This window comes from Chiloscyllium punctatum, chromosome 38 (assembly GCF_047496795.1).
Source record: "Chiloscyllium punctatum isolate Juve2018m chromosome 38, sChiPun1.3, whole genome shotgun sequence".
NCBI lineage: Eukaryota > Metazoa > Chordata > Chondrichthyes > Orectolobiformes > Hemiscylliidae > Chiloscyllium > Chiloscyllium punctatum.
The window spans coordinates 33,486,798-33,502,671 of NC_092776.1; the positions used below are offsets into that span (position 1 = coordinate 33,486,798).

At 42.0% G+C, this 15,874-nt stretch overlaps 1 protein-coding gene across 2 annotated transcripts in view; it reads right to left on the reverse strand.

Annotated features, from left to right (window-relative positions):
* Positions 1 to 15,874, reverse strand: part of c38h10orf90 (chromosome 38 C10orf90 homolog) — a 200,704-nt gene that overhangs the window by 183,716 nt on the left and 1,114 nt on the right. Inside the window, exons 1-2 of one of the 2 annotated variants that reach the window (XM_072557586.1) lie at positions 6,493 to 6,650; positions 5,569 to 6,340 (exon numbers count right to left, since the gene is read on the reverse strand). In XM_072557586.1, the coding sequence (XP_072413687.1) occupies positions 5,569 to 6,186 (618 nt within the window). In that variant the 5' untranslated portion in view covers positions 6,187 to 6,340; positions 6,493 to 6,650. Of the gene's footprint in view, positions 1 to 5,568; positions 6,341 to 6,492; positions 6,651 to 15,874 lie in introns of those variants that run through there. The other variant, XM_072557585.1, reaches the window with a different exon arrangement.

Consider the following 15,874-nt stretch of genomic DNA (forward strand, 5'->3'; position numbering starts at 1 on the left):
TATAGAACAGCAGTTTTATGAGTGAATGAATAAAACCATGTTATTGTAAATAACGGGACAGTAAAGGCTTATGAATGAATGAACGGGAACCTGGTATTAAGGAATATAGCGAGCTGGTGAGTGAGTTGTAAAGATAGTCTATAATACAATATCTCATCACAGAATATCTCACACAAGATATCCCGAGGACGTGTTATATAAATCTAAGTTATTTAACATGTGCAACTCCCAGGTGACAAAAATGAGTCTGTGCAGAAGATTTCCAATGAGAACGACAGGAAATGTAATCTACATAAATTATAATTACATTTTTAACAAATGGTTGTAGAAGATGTTATTTTGAAAACTGCATTGGGCTTGGGGTTAATTTATTTTTTGTTAAATTTGCAATGCCAAATCTCATTTCCAAAGTAAGATTCCCATCAATAAGCATTATCCTCAATGCAATAACTTCTTCTTCAGCATAAGTAACAGAGGGAGAGCTTTTCAAATTTCAATTTGTGAAAGATGGTGGTATAGTGGTAATATAACTAGACTGGCACTCAAGGATAATGTTTCATAAACATGGATTTAAATTTCACCACAGCACAAACTGGAATTTAAATTCAATGAATAAAGCTGGTGTCAATAATTTTATTTAAATTTATTCAGGACGTGCATGTTGCTGGATGGACCAGCACTTAATTTCCATCCCTAGATGCCCTTGAGACGGTGATGGCGAGTTGCTTTCTTGAACCTCTGCAGTCCATTCACTATAGGTCGATCCACAATGCTGACAGAATTTTGACTCAGCAGCATTGAAGGAATGGTTATATACTTCCAAGGTAGGATGGTGAGTGGCTTGGAGGTGATCTTGCAACTTGCTGTTCCCACGTATTTGCTGCACTTGTCCACTAGATGGAAATGGTCATGGGTTTGGTAGGTACTGTCTCAGGAGTGTTAGTGAATTTCTGCAGGGCATTCTGTAAATGGTACACACTACTATTTTGGATGTTGGGGAATTGGTTAACTCAGTGATAGTGGATGGGGTCTTGGGAGTTCAGGAGGTGACTCACTTGCTGCAGGATCCCTAGCTTCTTGCCTGTTCTTGCAGTCTTATAGACATAGTATTTATATGGCTTGTCCTAATTAGTTTCTCGTCAATGGTAGCTCCTAGGATGTTGATGGGAATTCAGTGAGGGGAATTCTATTGAAGGTCAAGAGGTGATAATTAAATTCCCAGTTGTTGGAAATGGTCATATCCTGAGACTTGTGTGGTGCAAAGATTACTTGCCAAATGTCAGCTCATACCCCAATATTGTCTAGATCATATTGCATTTGGACATGGACCACTTCAGTATCCAAGCATAAATGAATGGTGCTAAACATCGCGGAAACATCAGTGAACATTCCCACTTCTAACCTTGTGATGGAAGGAAGTTCATTAATGAAGTAGCTGAAGATGGTTGGACCTCAGGACACTATCCTGAGGAATTCCTGTCAAGATGTCCTAGAACTGAGATGACTGATCAACAAACACAGTGATGTTCCTTTGTGTCAGGTATGACTCAAAACAGTAGAGATTCCCTGATTCCCATTGACTCCAGTTTTACTCAGATTCCTTGATATCACACTTGGTCAAATATTGCCTTGATATCAAGATCCGTCACTCTCACCTTACCTCTGGAATTAGCTCTCTTATCCATGTTTGAACCCAGACTGTAATAAAGTCAAGAGCTGAGTAGCCCTGATGGAACCTGAACTGAGCATCAGTGAGCAGGATACTAATAAGCAGATGCTACTTGCTAGCACATTTATTGACACCTTCTATCAATTTACTGATGATCGAAAGTAGGCTGATGGAATGATAATTGGCCAGGTAGGAGTCATTCTGCTTTTTGAGTACAGGACACACCTGTATAATTTTCCACATTGTTGGTCTGATGCCAGTGTTCTAATTGCTCTGAAACAGCTTGGCTAGGGGCACAGGAAGATCTGGAGTACAAGTTTTCTGGATTGTTGTCAAGGCTCATAGACTTTATAGTGACTGGTACCTTCAGCTATTTCTTCCTGTCATATGGAATGAATCAAATTGGCTGAAGACTGGCATCTATGATGCTGGGCACTTCTGGAGAAGGCGGAGATGGATCATCCAGTCAACACTTCTGGCTGAATTTTTTTTGAATACTTCAGTCTTATTTTATCTTTTGCACAGATGCGCTGGGTTCCCACATTATTGGCAATGGGAATGTTTGTGGAGCCTCCTCCTTCAGTGAATTGTTTCATTGTCCACCATCATTCACAACAGGATGTGGCAGGTCTTCGGGGCTTAGATCTGATCCGTTGGTTGTGGAATCACTTAGCTCTGTCTTTCACTTGTTGCTTACACTATTTGACAAGTAAATAATCCTGTTTTGTGACTTCATTGGGTTGACACCTCATTTTTACATCTGCCTGATGCTCCTCCAGACATACCTTCCTGTACTCTTCATCTGGTTTGATAGAAATGGCAGGCATGAGCAGGGCCAAGATGTCGCAGATTGTGTTAGAGTACAATGCAACTGCTGATAACCCATGATGCCTCACAGATGCCAGTCTTGAGTTGTTAGATTTGTTCTAGGATGGTGCCATGTAGCACAGTAACAGTGCCACACAACAGGGATCATAGTTGTAAAAACCCAACGGGTCCACTATTGTCCCTGAGAGAAATAAATCTGTCATCCACAGTGGATCTTGCCTGCATCTCACATCAGAACTGTAGCAATGTGTTTGTCTCTCAACTGTTTCCTTCATAGTGGAGGTGCTTAGCAGCAGAATTAAAATAAAGATCTTATGTTCATAATTTTCAAATAATAAACAACCAACTCCTGACCACATAGCTTGACTGGGGAACACTGATGCAGGTTCCAATCAAATGTATTTTAGTACATATACAATATGTTCACTTCAGATTTTCAGCCCATCAAGTTCAATATCTGTTAATGCTCTGAGGTAGGTCTTTACAACAAAATATTGCAGTGGATAACAAACAGGATGAGTTTATATTTTGTTTAGAAATAGTGAACAGAGATTGGGATGGACTTGTTTATTATATTATGCATAGTGCAAATAAAAATTAGTCCCATGGTATTCCACTGTGATGGTAGCAGTCAAATACATCACCAAGGAGGAGAAAGTGAGGACTGAAGATGCTGGAGAGTCAGTCGAAAGTGTAGCGCTGGCAAAGCATAGCAAGTGTGGCAGCATTCAAGAAGCAGTAGAGACAGCATTTCAGGTATAAGCCCTTCATGAGGAATGTGGAGGGGAAGGGGACTGAGAAATAAATAGGAGGGTGGGGTGGGGCTGGGGGGAAGGTAATTGGGAAGGCGAGAGGTGGATGCAGCTGGAGGATAGTTGAGATAAGTCGGTGGGGAGGGTGGAGCGGATAGATGGGAAGGAAGATGGACAGGTGAAAGAGGTCAAGAGGGCAGTGCCGAGTTGGAGGGTCAGATCTGGGATGAAGTGGGGGAGGGGAGATTTGGAAATGAGTGAAGTTGATGCTTATGCCATGCGGCTGAAGGATCCCGAGGTGGAAGATGACGCATTCTTCCTCTATTTGGCAGGTGACTTTGGTTTGGCGGCAGAGGAGGCCCAGGACTTGCGCATGTCCTAATGGGAGTGAGAGGGGGAGTTGAAGTGGTACCATGTTGAAGGCCTCCAAGTCCTCCGTTTCTTCCTCTCCCACCGACCTAATCAGTATCCCTCCACCGACACACTCATTTGATTGGCGGAACTAGTCCTCACCCTCAAAAACTTTTCCTTTGAATCCTCTCACTTACTTCAGCCATGGACACCCGCATGGGCTCCAGCTATGCCTGCCTCTTCATAGGATACATGGAACAGTCCATCTTGCGCAGTTATACCGGCACTATGCCCCACCTTTTCCTCTGCTACAGTGATGACTATATCAGCACTACCTTGTGCTCTCATGAGAAAGTTAAGCAGTTCATCAACTTCACAAACACCTTCCACCCTGATCTTAAATTCACACAGACCATCTATGATGCCTCCCTCCCCTTCCTGGACCTTTCAGTCTCTATCTCCAGCAACCAACTCAACACGGATATCTATTTCAAACCCGCAGCCTCTCACAGCTACCTTGACTACTCCTTCTCCCACCCTCCACTCCCCCTGTAAAAACGTGATCCCTTATTCCCTGTTCCTCCGCCTCTGCCGTATCTGGTCTCAGGAGGAGCAATTCCACTCCAGGACATCCCAGATGACCTCCTACTTCAAGATCCGCAATTTCCCCTCCCACATGATCAGCAATGCCCTCCAGCACATCTCCTCCACTTCCCGCCCCTCCGCCCTTGAACCCCACCCCTCCAACTGCAACAAGGATAGAACCCCTCTGGTCCTCACCTTCCACCCCATTAATATTCAGATACAGCGCATTATCCTCCACCATTTCTGCCACTTACAATCAGACTGCACTACCAAAGATATATTTCTCTTCTCACCTCTATCTGCAATCCACAGAGAACATTCCCTCCATGACGCCTTTGTTAAATCCATGCTCCCCACCAACCAACCCTCTTCCCCCGGCACCTTCCCTTGCCACCACAAGAAGTGTAAAACCTGTGTTCACACCTCCCCCACACCTCCATCCAAGGCCCCAAGGGATGTTTTTACGTCCAGCAGAGATTTTTCTGCACATCCACACGCTCATCTATTGTCAGTTGCTTCAGATGTGGTCTCCTCTATATCAAGGCGACAAAATACCAACTTGCAAAGAATTTAGGGAACATCTCTGGGACACATGCAGCAAACAGCCCCACCAGCTTATGGCTGACAACTTCAATTTACACTCCCGCGCCCACAAGGGCATGCAAGTCCTGGGCCTCCTCCATTCCCAAAACAAAGCCACCTGCCAACTGGAAGAAGAACACCTCATCTTCCAGCTTGGAACCCTTCAACCAAACAGAATCAACATCGACTTCACTAGTTTCCAAATCCTCCCTCCCTCCACCTCATTGCAGATCCAATCCTCTAACTTGGCACCGCCCTCTTGACCTGTTCTACCTCGCCATCTTCCTTCGCACCTACCGCTCCACTCTCCCCACCGAACTATCACAATTACCCGCCACCTGCATCCACTCAACTACCCAACTACCTTCCTCCTAGCAACATCCCCACCCCCTTTTTATCTCTCATCTCCCTTCCCCCTCCACATTCCTGATGAAGGGCTTATGCCCGAAATGTCGACACTCCTGCTCTTCAGATGCTACCTGAGCTGCTGTGTTTTTCCAGTGCCACACACTTTGACAAACACATCCTCAACTTGGTCGTGTTGTCAAGATCTTTTAGACCGTCCATTTGTCTTCAGATTAGACTTAATCCTCATTACTCTGCGTTTCCAACATATGTACCCTGCAGCATGACTGTGCCAAAATGTGTAAATATACAGCCATGCATTCTAGAAAAAGCAAAAACTTTAATAGTAATCTAGAATGTCTTCAGACATTTTAAATGTTGCTCTGATTAATGGAGAGTATTATCTTTTCTTCACCAAACTGAATGAATACCAGTACTTTTGAGTTATTGTCTTACCTTTGTGTAAGGTCTTGTTTCGTTGTTGTTGTCATAGTTTTCATCAACAGTGTAAATTGATACAATGCACCGTTTAGGTAATTGGTGATATTTTACAGTATCAGATGTTATTACAGTCACACACTCTTTTTTTTGCATACAGAAGTCTTTTATTCGAACTTTCTCAATGCTTGCATCAAAAGCAATTTCAGAGTTAGTTGCTTTGTAGGATGAGGATTCTTGTATTTTCCAGCCATGTGCTGTTAAAGGAATATCTGAATAGTTCAAATTGGAACTACACTTTGTGGAGCCAGAATAATACTGATTTAGTGCTTTTTTGCAGCTAAATCTATCATTTCCATTCTGGCTGTTCAAACTTGGTGTGTGTATGAAGTGCTCACTAGACAGCTCTGGCATTGATGCAGTCTGGGAAGCTGGTGAAGCTGCTCTTTTCTTATAGTCCCCCATGAATCTTCGCTGTGTGTTTTGAGTCTTGAATGCCAAGTTTTCCAATCTACTGTTTCCCATAAATTGGCTGGACGGCAAAACCTTTACCTGCGACATCATAATTTCCCAGTAGTTGCCTGCACTCCTCTCATCTGTGTCAGTTGCAGGCACTTGTTGAAAAAATGGTTCCATTGTCCTATATTCATCAGCAAACTGTCAGCATTTCTCAGCTATCACAGTAGCAGTGCAATATTTTTGATGACCCTGATCAGGAAGTAAAGTCCTTCCAGCTGAAAATCCAGCTCACATACTTCATTCAGCAACTGAACAGCAACATTTAAAGAACCTGAGAAACACGAAAAACACACAACGGTGCATTATTAATAAATGTTTATCATTTATTCGGGCATTTAAAATGATCAAACGTGGAAAGACAGACTTTGCAAAGGTTCATTTTCTGACAAATCAGCAATGTAACTCTCTCATAGAAACACGTACCTCCATTTCCATTGCAGTTTGCATTTCTGCTTTCCGTTGTACAAAAAAGAAATGATCCAAATAAATGTTTTATAATGTGCAGAAACTTCGTAACCCAACCTGCATGCTCACTTCAGGATTGATTACACTTTGTAAGCTTTGCTAAGCCATTTTAAGTATTAGGCACGTTAACCAAATAAACTCAAAAACTGTTTTCCAGCTTTAAATATACGTAAAACATGTTTGTTACTCATACTTTGTAGCTATTGGAAGATTTTCAAGTCATGCAACTGAGAAAGTCTCCCTTCAAAATGGACAAAAGGCAGCTCTGTTAGAATTCAAGGCAGAGATCACACTGCTCAATTCAGAAGAATAGAACTGTTATCTTTTCAGATTGAATTACTTCTTTATTTTGCAGTGCTGTGCCATTTTCAACCCCTGTATAGAAGTTGTTCTGTAGTTGTTTTGCTAAATCATATGAGTTTTGCTAAAAATAAAGAACCTATTTATTATTATGCATAGATTAGCTGCTAAAGTTATTCAAATTCATTAATAGTGATGGATAAGGTTGCTATCTGCAGTTACTAAGGTTGCTATCTGCAGTTACTCAATTATTACACTAATTAGGTTCCTATGTCATCAGATTAGGCAGGAATTCGTTCTTCAGTACATTATATTCCAACTAGATATTTTTAAAAAATATTCACCATTATTTTTAATCAAAAACTTCCATTTGGAAATTATTTTGCTCCCCTCTTTGTTTCCTTGCCAAATGTTTACACTACTGGAGGGGGTGTGTGGGGGGTGTTGGCCCATCTGTTGAACCACTGCAAATACACAACTACATGGCTCCCCAAAACCTTAATCAGGGCCTTCAATCACTCTCCAATATTTCTTGCATTGGAGACCTCCTAACAGAGGTCAAAATCAAAACACACCTTCTAATAAGCAAAATGTAGGACGAGAGAAAATTTCAAGTGAAGTCCTCAATAAAAGGGGTATGTACTATTAGATTAAAATTTTTTATTAGATTCCTTACAGTGTGGAAACAGGCCTTTCAGCCCAGCAAGTCCACAATGACACTCCGAAGAGTAACCCACCCAGACCCATTTCCCTCTGACAACTGCACCTAACGCTATGGGCAATTTAGCATAGCCAATTCACCTGACCTGTACATCTTTGGACGGTGGGAGGAATCCGGAGCACCCAGACACAGTGAGAACGTGCAAACTCCACACAGACAGTTTCCCAAGGCAGGAATTGAACCTGTGTACCCTGGCACTGTGAGGCAGCAGAACTAACCACTGAGCCATCGTGCTGCCCCAATTTTGTTTTTTTGCTGGCTACCTTTTCATACTCACTAATTTATTAGTAATCATATGACAACAATCTCTTCAGCTTTTGTTATGTTATATGGGATATTTGGACAAATACAGAAACAGATTCAAAGAATTCATCGGTATCCTCAATAATAATCAATTTAGAGTCATAGACATGTACAGCATGGAAACAGACCCTTTGGTCCAACTTGCCCATGCCAACCAGATATCCTAAACTAACCTACTCCCATTTGCCAGCACTTGGTTCATATCCTTTTAAACTCCTCCTATTCATATACCGATCCAGATGCCTTTTAAAATGTTGTAATTGTACCAGCCTCCGCCACTTCCTCTGGCAGCTCATTCTATACACGCACTACTCTCGGTGTGAAAAAGTTACCCCTTAGGTCCCTTTTATATCTTTCCCCTCTCATCTTAAACCCATGCCCTCTAGTTCTGAACTCTCCCACCTGGGGAAAAGACCTTGTCTATTTACCTTATTCATGCCCCTTATGATTTTATAAACTTCTATAAGGTCACCCCTCAGCCTCCAGTGCTCCAGGGAAAACAACCCCAGCCTATTCAGCCTTTCCCTATAGCTCAAAGCCTCCAACCTGGCACCATCTTTGTAAAACTTTTCTGAAAGCTTTCAAGTTTCACAACACCCTTCCGATAGGAGGGAGACCACAACTGCCACAATATTCCAAAAGTGGCCCAATCAATGTTCGGTACAGTGACAACATGACCTCCCAACTCTTGTACTCAATGCACTGACTAATAATGGAAAGCATACCAAACACCTTCTTCACTACCTACGAGTCCATTTTCAAGAAACTATGAACCTGCACTCCAAGGTCTCTTCGTTCAGTAACACTTCCCAGGACCTGATCATTAAGTGTATATATTTGCCTGATTTGCCTTTCCAAAATGCAGCACCTCACATTTATCTAAATTAAACTCCATTTTCCACTCCTCAGCTCATTGGCCCTTCTGATCAAGATCCTATTGTATTCTGAGGGAACCTTCTATGCTGTCCACTACACCCTCAATTTTGGTGTCATCTGCAAGCTTACTAACTATACCTCCTATGTTCACATCCAAATCATTCATATAGATGATGAAAAGCAGTATACCCAACACAGATCCTTGTGGCACACTGTTACTCACAGGCCTCCAGTCTGAAAAACAACCCTCCACCACAACCCTCTGTCTTCTGCCTTTGAGCCAGTTCTGTATCCAAATGACCACTTCTCCCTGTATTCCATGTGATTTAACTTCTGTAAACTTAAATCCACAAATCACCTAGGTACTACAATACTAAAATTGTGACAAGGTAATAGGCACAAATTAGCAACAAAAGTTTATATTCCAAACTAACTTACTCACTCTTCTATGTACTACAGCTAATGTGTTTCTATCTCACAATCACAAAGCTGGAATATTTCAATCAAACAGTCAGACCCCTTCTTATACAATCCAGATCTCAATTTTAGATTTAAAACTTAACAATTATCACAATGTTAATTTTAATAGGATTCACTACATTTTTCCAAATACAGTAGAACCTGAATGTACATAGCCTTAAACAAGAGATTTCATATTCATTTGCAAGGCATTCATTATCTTAATGATTTAAAGTTAGCTGTATGTTCCTTATGTTGACAGGTTTAAAATGATTCTTTCTCCTTTGTATCTCTCTCCCCTACATAATTTGCAGATCCATTCTCCTCTTGCACCCACCTTTCTGCCTCCTTCTCCCCCAACAGTCTTGTTCCCTCCTCACAATCTTTTGCAGCTTCTTTCTTCCTGTACAATAATGTTGCATGCACCTTTTCCCGTACATGTATCTTGCGATGCTCTTCATCCTCTACCCATCTTGAAGTACCCTTCACCTCCACACCAATTTTGAAGTGTCCTTCCTCCCCACACCCGTCTTGCAGTGTCCTTTACCCTCACAACAATCTTATAGGCCCCATCTGCCTTCAGACAAATCTTGCAACCTTTTCCTTTCCACACACATATCTTGCAGACACCAACTCTGCTCCACAAATATCTTGAGGGCCTTATCTCCTCCATTTTATCTTGCAGACTTCTTTTCTATCCTATATCCATTGTGCAGTTCCCTTTTCCCTACACACCTCATTGTATCCTCCTTTTCACCCACACTTTTGCAGTCCTCTTCTCTCCTATTGTGGCCTCCTATTTACCCCACAACACTCTTTCAGCCCCTTCTCCTCCCACACCTTGCAACCATCCTCTCCCTTCTATCAACCTCCAGCAGCTGACACCAAGGATGACATTCCCAACCGGAATGGAATTCGCGGATCCAGTGAAAGGTGGCTGTCGATCCAGCTTCAGTCACAGGTGTCTCTTTCATCCCAGCCTGGGCTGAATAAAGCAGTGAAAGACTTCGACTTGCTAGGGACTGTCAGCCAATTTTCTAACTGCCTTTATTCCTCCATTCCCATGGGAAAAAGTAGTCTGTGATTGGAGTAGTATTTCTACAACATTTCCTTGCATTGAATTTATGGAGGTGACTTTTCTCTGACTGCTCATTCTGTAGGTGAATTTTCCTGGTTTATTTGGGACATTTGGGAACAAATTTGCTCACTGCCTGTGTGTACATACTGTGTATTTTGAGTATCCTCCCCATACTGTCTGACCAAGATATATTTTTCAAAACCAGGGAATCACAGAATTGATAAGAATTCTATAACTGCATAGGGAATTCTTTGAGAGACCAGCATACCTTGTCATGACTCAGTCTTAGTCTGTACAGTACTATGGGTGAGTAAAACATTGGAGCAAAAATACACTCCAGCTACTGCTAAACAATTCATACAATCATGTTTTATGATATTGAAGGGGTTGAAAAAAAATAGCATAATAGCCAATTTTCATTGTATGTCCAGCATCTTAATGCTCACAGGGGGTTAACATCTAGCATAAGGTCTTTGATGTGACATAGAGGTAATCCGCCACTGACTCTCACAAAGTTTATCGGGTCAAGGAGAAGTCACTTGCAAAGAAATCCTGCATGCCTTCGATGGTCTAAGTTGCTACAGTGGAGTTTATGTGAACTCAATATATTATTAAATAGTGAAGCATACTCATATGATTTACTCCTGCTCCTATTTCTTACATTCTTATAACAGTTGTCAGGGACGTATTGTTGATTCAAAAAGGGGTGATGCTGCCAATGTAGCCTCCAGTTTACTCCCCGACAGTGATAAATGTATTCTGGGGTCGGCAATGGCTCTACCCTCAACCGACCATGAAGATATTTCAGGGCAAAGCCCGGTCCTAGTTTATTCAGGCTCTGGGCTAGTTTTTGGACGTTCTGGCAAACCGCAGCTTTACATTTTTGGTCCAGTTATGTTTTCTTAAAAGGTTGTTCACACTTCTAAACTAACTAGTGATAAGCAGAACACAAGGACACAAAATAAGAAAATGATTTTAAGTTTTTAAGAAAAATATGAGCACATATAGGCTAGGGAAAATTAAATCTTAAGTAATTGGGGAGAAGGATTGAGGTACATGAAAACATGGTAAGAAAAGATAGTTTTCAACTATTGCTATTAAATAGCATAAGTGTTTAATCTTGTAGAAATGTTATTGTTATTCTGATAAAAGTACTTTTAGCATTTGTAGAACCTCATTGTCTGTTATATTTGTGTTTTCATTGATTTTGCAGTGTAATGTTTTTAGGTTATAACCTACATAAAGTGGCAGTCAAAACTCTACTGCTGAAAGTTGTTTGCTTATCCTTGTACTTTGGACTTGAATTGACTGCAAAACCTTAGTCGAACAGTGTTTCACTTTTATGTCAACATACCAGTGAGTCAGTCATTGCATTTATGCAGCACCTTACACATTCTAAGATGCCCAAAGTACTTCACATCTTCCTTCTGTAGTTTGCTCTTGAACATAATGTTTCTAGAGTCTCCATGCTGGCAGGAAACCAGATAGGTTTAAAGATAATCATAATGTGGAGGTGCTGGTGTTGCACTGGGGTGGACAAAGTTAAAAATCACACAACACCAAGTTATAGTCCAACAGGTTTATTTGGAAGTACAAGCTTTCATAATGCTGCTGCTTCATCAGGTTGCTAATGGGGCAGGATCATAGGACACAGAATTTATTGTAAAAGATCAAAGTGTCATACAACTGATGCAATAATCAGACATCAAGATAACCCTTTCTGACTCCCCCTTAAGATTTAAAATGTGAATTCAGATTCTTGCTAATGAGTGGTGATTACCTTACTTCCTTCTATTTGCACTTTATACATAGCTCGAACCTGCCTCATTTCTGTGAAGTTTCCAACACACCTCTCCCTCTGCAGGAACCTATGATGGAGTCAATTCCTAAAATGAAAATCTCAGCAGCTACTTAGCAACAACAGCTTACCACTTGCTTATCTAGGGACTCATCCAGCTTGGTTTTTATCCCTACATGCTCTATGAACACCATCTTTTGTCCATGCAAGTTGACATCAGCAAACCACCCGTCTCACCACACCAACACGTCTGTTCTTGGAGTGACTTTCATCCCTTCAACTCTTCACTTTGGAGCTTAGGGACACCATGCATTCTTCTGCCAGGTCACTTTGTACACAGAGGCACACACATTTCTCATACATCAGCAAAGGATGGATTCTTGGCTTTTAGTGTGCTTTGACTCACTTTGCACAGCGACTTGCATTGTGTTTTTCAGCAGAAAATAAGATGTAGGCAGCTCATAACAGGTCAAAGCACTGAATAATTAAGTGGGTAGACATATTGTTGTATGTCATAATGCAACATCATGTTTCCAGCAAGGATTAGTTTTGGAGGATGAGGTAGGTGAGAGCTATTGAGCTATATGTCGCATGCTAGAGTTGTAGCTCATGGCTCTTGAGAGGTATATGTAGTGGCAAAGTAAGAGTGGGTGTTGGCCCTGTGATATGAGAGAAGAGAGAAGATAGAGGCACTTAGACTTGCAAAATGCAGAAGATCATTGACTTCCTTCTTGCTCTGCTGCTCACTGCATTTCACCTGAAACATCACACTGACTTGGGCAACTATTTCAGTTTTTCCGAGCTGTAGATTGGTGGTATGACCTCATTTGCTCATCAGGCAAAATACAGCACTACCCTCCTCTCCACCACACTAACCACCAGCACCTCCAGGTTTCTGCTGGTAAACTGAAGAGCTAACTTGCATTCTGGCTTATTTCCATGGATATAATGCAGGAGCATAGTGTGAAGGGCAATTTCTTGTTTGTAGTGTCTGAAGTGCTGTGGAGTTGGGATTTAAACATTGTGCCAGCAACATGAACCTCACAAAATCCCAGCAATGGCAAGCACTTCTCTCTCACTTACTGTGCAATTCCATGAGATACCCATCATAGAGGCTAGTTGCAGAATTTATGAGATAACGTGCATAAGAACGTGTAAGAAAAGTGGCCATTAAACCATGACAGACCACCATGATTCTCACTTGTCATGATCCCAGCTGATGGTAATCCTGAACATGTCCAACCCTAGAATGAAACCTGGTATGATACATGTTATTTCTTTTTCTTGAAACATAGCCAAAAAAGGGTACAGAGTTTCTTCAACAACAGCACTGAAGTTTATTACACAAAAGATTAAGACAAACTAAAATGAAACAAAGTATCTAGTTATTGAAATAAAACAAAGAAATGCAGATGCTGAGGAGTTGAAAGGAGTGGCACAGTGGCCTCACAGCGCCAAGGGCCTGAGTTCATTACCACCCTCAGGTAACTGTCTGTGTTGAGTTTGCACATTCTTTCCTCACACAGTCCAAAGATATGCAGGCTAGGCGGATTGGCCATGCCAATTGCCCATTGTGTCCAGGAATGTTCAGGTTAGGTCGATTAACCAGGGGTTACAGGGACAGGCATGGGTGGGTGGGGGGTGCCGAGGTGGTCTGGGTGGGATGCTTTTCGGAGGGTCAGTATGGGATTAATGGACTGTTTCCACACTGTAGAGATTCTATAAAACAGAAATTGCTGGAGAAACGGCATCACTTGGCAGCATTGGTGGAGCAAATGCAACTACTTTACAATTCAAACTCTAAAAATCATATTGATATTATGTATATGTAAATCTTTTATTACACACTTAAAGCACTTTGCCTAAAAACTAGAAAATTCAGTCCAGTGTATTTGACACTATGATTAAAACCCAGATTGCAGATGTTACTCCAACCCAGTCGATACAACGTCATTACAATGGGTGGTGCTGAAGGCATTACTCAGTATTAACCCTTTCAGAGCTGAAAAATGTGTTGCTAGAAAAGTGCAGCAGGTCAGGCAGTATCCAAGGAGCAGGAGAATCGACGTTTCGGGCATAAGCCCTTCTTCAGGAATGAGGAAGGTGTGCCAAGCAGGCTAAGATAAAAGGTAGGGAGGAGGGACTTGGGGGAGGGGTGTTGGGAATGCGATAGGTGGAAGGAGGTTAAGGTGAGGGTGATAGGCAGGCGAGAGGTTGGGGACGGAGAGGTCGGGAAGAAGATTGCAGGTCAAGAAGGCGGTGCTGAGTCCGAGGATTAGGACTGAGATAAGGTGGGGGGGGGATGGGAAATGAGGAAGCTGGAGAAATCTGCATTCATCCCTTGTGGTTGGAGGGTTCCTAGGTGGAAGATGAGGCGCTCTTCCTCCAGGCGTCATGTTGCCATGGTCTGGCGATGGAGAAGGCATGTCCTTGGCGGAGTGGGAGGGGGAGTTAAAGTGTTCGGCCACGGGGCGGTTGGGTTGGTTGGTGCGGGTGTCCCAGAGGTGTTCTCTGAAAAGTTCCGCAAGTAGGCGGCCTGTCTTCCCAATGTAGAGGAGACCACATCAGGTGCAGCGGATGCAGTAAATGATGTGTGTGGAGGTGCAGGTGAATTTGTGACGGATATGGAAGGATCCCTTGGGGCCTTGGAGGGAAGCGAGGAGGGAGGTGTGGGCGCAAGTTTTGCATTTCTTGCGATTGCAGGGGAAGGTGCCGGGAGTGGAGGTTGGGTTGGTGGGGGGTGTGGACCTGACGAGGGAGTCGTGGAGAGAGTGGTCTTTCCGGAACGCTGATAGGGGAGGGGAGGGAAATATACCCTTGGTGGTCGGGTCTGTTTGGAGGTGGTGGAAATGACCCTTTCAGACCCTGACGCAACAGTTATAATGTAGATAAATACAGTGACTAAACTGTACTATGAGTAAAGCATCAGTATCAGGATTGAAATAAATCCTGATCTTTTTGAGCTCTTTGTTAGAAGATACCTATTGGTCAGGATAGCTTCATTGGTTTTCTTTGCATGGAATCTTTTACATTCACCCAGTTTAACCTTTTGCCCAATTTGCCCAATTTGATAATTCCCTACCATGAAAGCAATGCACTAAAGTGTCAGCCTATATTGTGCGCTCATTCAGAAAACTGGGTTTTGAACCTACCTTTACAGCTCAAAAGTAATAATATTATCACTGAACCGAGGATTACACCAGCTGATTAATTAATTTGGCGAATACATGAGCCAACTAAAAATGAGGTTGGGGACTACTGGCATTTGTTAAACATTTCAAGATTTGGAAGCTGACTCTTCCCACATAATCTAAGATATATAAATTGAATAGAAATACAACAGAGGAATGAACAAGTATGACCAATCAGAGTGCTTATTTTCAATCCTTAATTGGTTTTGAGTGAGACAATTTCAGGTGGGAGTCAAAACAATTAGCCTGCGCAGAGAAATCAACCAGAGTTCAAACTTGTAATTGCTAATGTGTCTAAATAGGTTGATTAGAATATATCAGTATCCCTTTACTGCCAAAAAAAAGGTGGATAATGGCTCAACTGTACAAAAAAATTGTCGCTTGCAAACTTGGGTACCGAATGTAAACGTGGTTAGATTTGACTGTGATGACCCTCAAACAGCTTATCAACACTGACTGACAAATTTCACGAATTAAGAATAGCAACGTGGGAGAACTTGAGCGGGTTAAGGCACGCCTGGAAATTATAGCAAGCATAGGAAAATAAGAAAATAAGAAAAATAAGGAAAATAAGAAAAAAATTCCAAATAATTCAAAATAATGAACTGGGTGAT